The sequence below is a fragment of the Hyalella azteca genome, unplaced genomic scaffold (genome assembly GCF_000764305.2).
Source record: "Hyalella azteca isolate HAZT.00-mixed unplaced genomic scaffold, Hazt_2.0.2 contig2533, whole genome shotgun sequence".
In the NCBI taxonomy this organism is placed as follows: Eukaryota; Metazoa; Arthropoda; class Malacostraca; order Amphipoda; family Hyalellidae; genus Hyalella; species Hyalella azteca.
Window position 1 is genome coordinate 3,364 of NW_025932804.1, and position 9,473 is coordinate 12,836.

Genomic DNA, 9,473 nt, shown 5'->3' on the forward strand with positions numbered 1-9,473 from the left:
TTTTAGCAGCAGTTATACGCGGTCATCCAGACAGCAACAAATATATTGGTTGTGCTTGCAGCAGGAAGACCACTGCTCGGCTACAAGGGATGGACAAAACCTTGTTCCTGACCATCTGTTGGTTGAAATTGATTGTGCTACCCAGCTTAAGGGATAGAATAACAGCCGCCATAAAAATAGGGTATATTTTGTTCAAACTGTAAGATAATGAAATTAAGGAATCAGTCCTGCAGCAGTGAAATTAAGAAACACGTTTCTGCATGATTCCATTGCATTCATCAGCAGGTTTACTCCGAGAATGTTTCTGTGCATTTCTTGGAGAATGCTTCAAGAAAATATTTTGTTGGGGATTAACTTTATTGGCACACAAATTCAAACAGGAACGGTTTTGGTGTTTACTTTTGGACAAAGGTTTGGATCTAATATGCTTTTTCATTGAATCATTTGTGGTACAGGATTGTTTACAGTCTGGGAACCTGTAGGATGTTTCTATTGAATGCAAAGCATTATTGTGATGCTGTAGACCGCTCCCTGAACTAGAGGAGTCTTCACAGCAGGGATGGGGTCCTGAAACAGGATGTTCCAGATCAATGTTCTGCTGTAGACCACTCCCTGAACTAGAGGAGTCTTCAGAGCAGGGGTGGGGTCCTGAAGCAGAATGTTCTGAATCAATGTGCTGCTGTAGTTCACTTGCACCTGCAGACACCAACCCACGCTGGGGACATCCAATCCTGATGTGTTGCTGGGAGCTGGACGCCTCAGAGACGAGAGCGTCGCCATCAGCGTCTCCTGATGCCGGTGCTGACCCACCTTCACCAAACTAATGATGAAAATACAAAGTAAAACTATCTCCCATATTGATAACAGCTACAGTAAACTGTTGAATTTCAAGATTGATCCTCAATAAAATGTGTTAGAACTTGCAATAGAAATTAAAACCTGTTAAAAAAATTTCCAAAATTTGTGAACTTTTGCAGGGATTACTCAGTGGTAATAATTGGACTAAGCAAATAAATGAGTTACAATTACCTGGTCTCAACTTAGGCTGTAGATTCACGCTTTACTACTTCAAACACAGATAAAACTGCAATGCAAATAATTAATCGTGTTTCGAGTTAGATACATTAATTTCACAGTATTTCAGGCATATTAATTTTAAATTTGGAAACTGATTTCTACTAGGGCAACAGTTTTGCCAATGGCACTGACAGCAACGCTGCCCCACTTGTTTTGATCACCAAAACCTTGAAACTTAGAATACCAAATTGACAACCACCCTCATAATACCACACACATCCCTGTACTGCTACCACTTTCAAGGTAATATCAAGTACCCAACTTTTCTGGTCGAACACAACCTAAAAACCCTTGGCATAACGTTTCATGCCATGCACCTTTTTACTGCCCACAAAAAACTCCCATAGCAAGAACCTCAGAACGCGATAACATACCAAAAGACCTCTTAGGAACTTGTATGGACATGACTAAGACTACCTCTTTTACAAACCTACTAAACCATCTGTTGTCCCATGATTGACGCCTGTTCAATATGGACCCCTATCACTTCTTCCACAAAATCGACACCTCCAAATGGTTCAAAATGTCACCTTGCATGCAATAACTGGTTGCCACAACAAAACAGCATACAAAATATTCACTATGAATATCAAATCCTTGATCCATGCTTAGGAGAAATCAAATGTATGACCATCTATTTCTAAAACTCAAAAATCATTAGATTTCACAAGTTGGATTGACATGTACAGGGAAAATGGCACGTGTACCTAGTATCTCTACCAGCATTTATTTTATACAATACTACAGGGTCATCAATATTTAGCGTTACATTTTTTCACAATCAATTGTTGATAATTATCCTTGCTATTTGTCATTTGTTTACACCTTCTCATTAATCTTTATCATTATTTATCATTTATCATCTTTATGGTGTCAAAAAACACTCTGCCTACACAAATACATTTTCAAACATTCACAATTGTGTTTCATTTCATAGTTCTAACCACTCAAAGTTGTAACGCTAAATATTGATGACCCTGTATTTCATACAATACTGTACTGTATATTTTATTTTATACAATACTATCAACAATAAAAAAACAATGGTGGTGAAAAAAGACTTGGGAGTACCACTAAAAAATTTATTGTTCAATGTAAATGTGAAAAATCTTAAATTACCTATGCATACCTGATTTGGAAACAGAACAGGAATGTTCAGTGAAGAGTTTGGGTAGGCATCATGCACCTCAACTTGAGCTTCCATCTTGCACGGCACACAAGAGGAGAGTGCAGGTGCAGGGCTGAGATGTGCAGTGGAATAAGCCTGGGGGGGATGTGGAGGACAATTCTGAGGTGGCTAGCAGTGATGTGTGCATTTTATGAGGAAAAATTTTAGTATTTGACTCTTGTAACTTTCTGGGAAAAGTGGAGATGTGGCTGGCAATGATGTGTGCATTATACAAAAAAGATACGTATAGTATGTGACTCTTGTGACTTTCTGAGAGAAATGGAGGACAATGTTGATGTGGCTGGCAGTTATGTGTGAAAAAATCTGTGCATTTCATGAGGAAGGAAAAAATATAGGACTTTTATATAATTCATCGCAAGTTCCTAATTTCTCAACAGTACATCACAATTACTGGTTTTAACACATTGACTACGAAGTGGTACATATGCATACCACGAAATGTATTTCTCCAGGACGTAGTGGTACATAATTCAGGTTGCCTTAAATCGGCCAAATCCGAGAACAAAAAATGCCAAAAAAGGCCGATAACTCGATATATACTAATTTATTTGTAGGTTCTGCTATTAAAATTCCACTTATTTTCTTTTTTGCAGTATTTAAATTTTAATTAAGAAGTACCCCTATCATAAATTTTAGCTGGCCAACGCAATTGAGAAAAACTAAATCACGGAATTTGTCCAGAAAAAATGACCGTCTGGCAACCCTGTTTAAAAACAGTACAAAAAATGAAATAATAGTACAAGATGAAGCAATTGTAGTCAACGTGTTAAGTGACGTCTCATATCAGTGCTTCACAATGCAAAAATTCCACTGAGCAGTTTTCAACTTAAAATGGATATATATAGATAAGAGGCCATTTCAGAGGCAAATGCACATATTTAATAAGTATTTTCTATCAAATTGGCATTAATATAAGTTGCAGACTTTTTTTTATTTGTATTGTACTGACGTTGCATTTATTGATAAGCAATGGAGGAGAATAAGAACAAGATAATTTGGACAGTTTAGCATGGTTCCTGCCAATAGCAGTCATTGCCTTTCCTTTTAATTTGACAACAGACAACTAATGAGAAAAAGTTTAAGTGTTTGGGTTCAGAATAACAAACCTAATTCAAGTAATAAATCAAATTTTCATAATTTTCAACCAATTATTGAACAAAGATGAGTGTGAATCATGCCTTATTATTATTCCTCAATATTTCAGACTTACTATTCGGTTAAGATTGTATCCTGATGCCTAATTTGAAGATTTGGTTAAAGAACTAGCACTGTGCTTATTTTTTTTCAAGAAAATCTATGCAGGAATTTCAAATGCTTTGCTAAACATTTATTTGCACATCAACTCCACCTACCTCATTTCCATATAAGAATGGTTCCTCTTTGATGGATACTTCTTCAGTTTCATCCTCAGGTTCCTCCTTGATGGAGATAACACAGTCACAGAAAGTGTCTCAGGTTTGAGTTTCAAGCAAGACAAGTTTTTCTAGAAGGCTCAGCTTATAGTAGCCATGAATATACGTTTCCTCAAGTTACCCCCTGCAACTCATTTCCTAAGATTGCTGCTAGCCTATTATACTTTAGCGGAGTTACCCATCGACTCAATATTATTATTCATGTTATTGCCTTAAGTATTACAATTGATTATGAACTGCAATTGGAATACTGTTAAATATGTCAGCTATTTGTTTATAATATTGGCACTTAAGTAACTCCAGTAGTCACAATCATTTACACATCTGTAATAGAGTGCATGACCTGGTCTTCAAACCTAGTTCCAGTAAATGAGGAGAATTCCTTCTGTGTTTCATTCCCCAATACGAAACACAATTATAACACGCTAGCGCAGTCTGGTCTCTGACTTACATGCCTAAGGCTGAACCACAGGGCATTTGGTACAACTGAACGTTTGGCACGAGTCAAAGACCTTAAGGGACTCATACTGCGCCGCTAGCATTCCCATGTCTTACAAGCTCATAGCCAACTCAGGCATTCATCCAATTCTTGTTGATAAAAAGTACCTGGCTTGTCCAAGGTGGTGCATAATGCAATAATGCATAATGCACTGGTGGATCAGTGAGCTTTTGATGGCAATGGAACTACCTTAAAAAGACATCAAAAATAAGGCCTACAATCACCCACTCCCTTCCAAAGTTGCTGCTGCCAGGAAGGGCAATAGACACACACACATAAACACTAGCATGGAAGCAACTATGCAACAGTATGACTGTATATGTAAATATGATAGAGCTTGCTCTTCCATGCATGCATCTGCAATGTCACTTAATCCATAGTTTTACCAACCACAATAAAGTATTAACCTGATGATCAGAGTTCATATGGACCTATTGAAGTGCCAAGGTGATATGCATAAACTGGGATAAGCTATGTATGAGTAAACATTGGCAATAGTTTATGCGGTGCTTATCAGATTGCTGGGGTTTGCAATAATGTAACAACACAAAAGTTTGTGCCAAAGCTGTTTCACCAAGACAGCATCTCATGGCTGAGCAGAAGATTTTGGGAAGAGCAAGACTAACTTCTTCCACTGAGCGTGGCTTCTAAAGCCTTCGTAATAAAAACGTCATAAGGCATCACTGTGATCTCACAAAATGAAGAAAGCAATGTCCCAGTACTATCTTGAAATATCTTGATCCTATCTCACCAGATAAATATTTGCAGGTAAGTCAACTTCTATTTGCATAAAAAAGCCTCTAAGCATCAATCGATTTTTGCCATATTTTGTTTACTGATTAATAATTATTAAATATCTATTTAGCATTATCATGTCAATAATCCAGGTTTACTATAAAAAATTATAATATAACAACAAAATCAATATTACGCTGGAAATTGTTTTTACAATTTTCAATAGCTTGGAAACAACTTTAGATATTGTTTGTTTAGATAATTCTTTGAATCGGATCCATTTGACAGTTGCCAGACTTGAAAAATCAAAGTTGGAGTGTGAATTTTTAAAAAAGTTGTTTTTTTTTCTACACTACAAGTCGGGCTTAGTTGGGTTCAGTACAGGCAGCAGGTATCAAGCAAGAATCATGGCAACAGATGTCTTGAACCAAATTTGCCCCACATATCTCAGTTTGCTGGGTTATATACTGTGGGGAAATGAAAGAAATGCAATACAAGAAGTTTCTATTACTGGTTGGTAGTGGAGAAGGATAGGTCCCTGTTTGAGCAACAACTGTAATGGAAGTGTAGCGGATATTACCACATGACTATTTTTGTATTATGAAAATAGTCTAGAAAGAATTCACTCCTGTTGGCAAGACAATTATTTCCGGTAGGTCTCTTAGCTCACTCTTCTACCCACTGAGAGCTCACTCTAGTGCCAGCCGCTGCTCCGGTAACTCCTTGCAACATCACGTCAGCACCTACCAAGTACACATTGCTGCCCCTGTATCAACATCATCTCAACTCAATGTGCAACTCCACGTGCCCCTGTAATGTGCAACTCCAAGGGCCCTGGTAACGTTCATCATAACTCATCGTGGCAACTCCACTTGCAACTCCGCATGAATTATTGCCACGCGTCGTGTATCTAGATCACCACCCCATGTGTATCTCACCACACCACGTTTATCTCATCACGCAACAACGTGTATCTCACCAAGCCTCATGCATCTCATAACGTCTCGTGTATCTCACCACACCACGTGTATCTTACCGCACCACAAGCTTCTCATCATCACCACATGCCCTGGTCTCCCAGTTCCTTCCGAGACCACGATCATCAAGCAGGTCACGTGAGCTCACAATAAATACTAGCAACCCTTAATTTGTTGTCATTAACCAACCAATTACATCAAGCCACCCTCGTTAATTTCAATCTGCTCCTATTGTCATAACTCATGTTACCATGGCCTTAAAATCCCCTGAGTCGGAGTCAGTCAAACAATAATTAAATGTGGTCAAGTACTAGCTCCCACAAAAGCTCACATTATAATGAGGCTGGCAACTAAGTGTGACTGAAGATGTTTGCTGCATGAGGGTTTTCAAAACAATGGTTCAATTGAAACTCCTTCTCTAAAACCATTCAATTAAAACTCCTTCTCTAAAACCATGGAAAACAAGTACTTACATTAATCTTTTGTATTTTTACTTTTCCATTTATTAATTAAAGTAAGAAACAATTATGTAAGGTTTTGCCATGCATTGGCAAGCAAAATCCAATGCATGGGAGTCAACCATTAAATTGCACTAACTCTTTCCTTTAATGATGTGCCACTGTGTGCCAATGTCTTGCCACTGTGGAAAATCAGACATCAATTAGAAACGTGATTAGCCTTAAGAGTTCTGTTCAGGTACTGACTAAAACTCAGAGCCAGACTAAGTGGATAAAATCCAGGCCCAGACCAGTCCCCCTACCAGGATCCAGAAAAAATTATAGATTGCAAACCATTTGAAACATCAGGAAACCTTGAAATTTTGAACAACAAATTTCAAAAAATTTCATCCCATTAGCACATAAGGATTTCAGAATAGTGCATTTTTCTATCAAATTTATTAATAGAGAATTGTCTGAACCTTATAGAAAATATGAAACATTTCTACTGAATTTATGTATATTCACTTCAAAAATACCATGTTAGGTCCTGTGGACCCTAGACTAGTCAGACGCTTGAAGACTCTTGTATTTACGACTTCAGGTCGCAGAAAAGTGCATTTTTAGATCAAAATATTCAATAGAAAGTGGACCATCACCCTTACAGGCGGTTCAGAATAGATTTTTCAAAGTAAATTTATATGCATAATTTCACGTTTTCTCAATGTTTCAGATAATTTGTAGCCTTTCATTTTTTGTGATTTTGTGATCCTGGTACAGCAAACCACTCCGGGACTCTGGGCCTGGGTTTTAGTTGCTTGGTCGGGCGTGGCAGGCCAGTTTGGGTATGAGTCACCATCAATAATGCACTACAACAATATTTGAGTAACTCTATTATACTTGAAATTTAAAAGCAAAGAATAGTCCACAAGAATTCATATCTTTATAGAAAACGTTTCGGAGTCCAGATCCATCGTCTGTTCGTAGAATCTAGAATATACATAGAAAGTCACAAGGTAATACAATTGAAAACACAGAACACAATTAGAACCTAAATTTACAAGTAATAGGGAAGAAAAACCTATCTATTTACAATTTCAAGGGGATAGGAGCTCACAGCTGAATTTAAACTGGGCCTAAGCTTAAAAATGTACAATGATTCTAAGATACGCAAATCTGAAGTACCAGAGGTAGAAGCCAACACCCTAAAGTCACTGTCAGAAACAGGCACATCACACTGCTCGGCGTGAGTGCGCACAGCCGAATGAGGGGGGTGCGATAGCAACTGTCTGGCCTTACAACTCCTGACCCTATGCTCAGCGATCCTGGAATAAAGATTGCGTGACGTCATCCCGACGTACGCAGATGCACATTATGCACAACGAAATTGACTAATCACAACGGACAACGGAATCTATTATACTTATCTTAGATTAGTCAGCAATAGTCATTAGATACCAAATAAATACCCAATGTTTACTCAAACAAATTGCACTTCAGGAATTGGGGATTTGCAAATACCCCTAAGCAGGAAACTCCTGCCTACTTGCAGAGTAAATGAAAATGGGTCTCCACACAGCATGGCACAAATATTCTAATATCAATTACCATGATTCAATTTTTATACATCAATTATTTACTCATCAACAATTTAATTAACTTGGTATAGGGTGTTTTGATGTCACAGAGGGAACAATAAACAATTTCCACAAGGTCAAGCTGCACGTGGCTCAACCTTGTAACAGTTTAACCATGCCTCTTTCCTTCCCAAAATGTCACTCGTTTCCACTCCATGTAATTAATAAAAGTGTTGGTTGCAAGCGCAACAGGAAGACAACTGCTTGGTTAAACAGGTTGGACACAACCTTGCTCCCGGTCATCTGGTGGCAGTGAATGATTGTGATGCCCTGCTTGAGGGGAGGGAGAACAGCTGACATGGTTATAGGGTATATTTTATTTCAACTGCATTATACCATGCCCTGCTTGAGGGGAGGGAGAACAGCTGACATGGTTATAGGGCTGTCTCTTATACACATCTAGATGTGTATAAGAGACAGATGTAGCATAGATACCAAACTAAACGTTTCTGGAGCTTGATTCCACTCAAGGATGATGGGAGCAACTACATGCGCATCTCTCCCTACAAAGCCCGGAGGCACACTGAGTCAGACCTCACAAAAACACTATATTTGTAGTGGTGGACAGCGAATTATCTCATATCTAATTAATGAAAGAACTCCCCCCCCGCCCCCTTTCATGAAGTGTCGTGTACGTAAAAATCGACGTACAGAGATGGTAGTGGTACCATTGGATAGGCCAGAATGTCAGCTTTAAGATGAGATTAAACACGTAACTGCAGCACAACTCAAGTAGACACTATATATAAAGAGCTCACCAGCTAATTAGTTCATATCTAATTACTTAAAGAACTCCCCCACCCGCCCCCCTTTCATGAAATGTCGTGAAATCATAAATCAACGTAGAGAGATGGCAGTGGTACCGTTGGATAGGGCAGAATGTCAGCTTTAAAATTAGTATGAAAACCGAAAAAGTAAAAATTTTCAAATTTTAGGGTAGACGCTCCTCTTAAATGCTTTGAGAGCCAATGACTTTTCAAGTTCCCTTTTGTTGTGAAAGCACAATCACACTGGCAGCAACAAAACTTCTTCACTGATGAATGTTTAGAAGGGTGACACTTATGCAAAATTTCTTTGCAACCATCAGAGCATTTACTTTGAGAGAATTTCTGTGCATTTCTCTGAGGATGCCTGGACATATGCTGTTTGAGATCAGCTTCGATGGTAAAAAAATTTAAAGAGAAACTGCATTGGTGTTTACTTCCCGGATTTTTTACCAGACAGGTACAGGATTTTTTACAGTTTGGGAACCTAAATGATGTTTCTGTCGAATGTAAAGCATTATTGTGCTGTAGACCACTCCCTGAAATAGAGCAGTCTTCACAGCAGCAGTGGAGTCCTGATGCAGGATGTTCCAGACCAATGTGCTGCTGTAGTTTGCATGCAGCTGCAGAGAGCAATCCACGCTGGGGACATCCAATCCTGGTGTGTTGCTGGAAGCTGGACGCCCCAGAGACATCAGTGTCTCCTGATGCTGGCGCTGATCCACCTTCGCCAAACTAATTATAAA

The 9,473-nt window shown here is 38.6% G+C and overlaps 1 protein-coding gene across 1 annotated transcript; it reads right to left on the minus strand.

Moving 5' to 3' along the window:
* Positions 1–241: 241 nt before the first annotated feature.
* On the minus strand, positions 242–4,226 carry LOC108672961. The gene is made up of 3 exons (XM_018160729.2): positions 4,191–4,226; positions 2,207–2,341; positions 242–820 (listed from the first exon to the last, which is right to left on the minus strand). The coding sequence occupies exons 1-3, from the start codon at positions 4,224–4,226 to the stop codon at positions 242–244; spliced, it is 750 nt and encodes a 249-aa protein (XP_018016218.2).
* Between the last annotated feature and the right edge of the window lie 5,247 nt (positions 4,227–9,473).

Bases quoted from the DNA above. Each gene is read 5' to 3' on its own strand.
- LOC108672961 (XM_018160729.2), bottom strand. From the start codon at position 4,226: ATGGGAATGCTAGCGGCGCAGTATGAGTCCCTTAAG. The intron at 2,342-4,190 runs GTCTTTGACTCG...CATCCCCCCCAG, and splicing joins CGCAGTATGAGTCCCTTAAG to GCTTATTCCACTGCACATCT. The intron at 821-2,206 runs GTATGCATAGGT...TTTCATCATTAG, and splicing joins CTGTTCTGTTTCCAAATCAG to TTTGGTGAAGGTGGGTCAGC.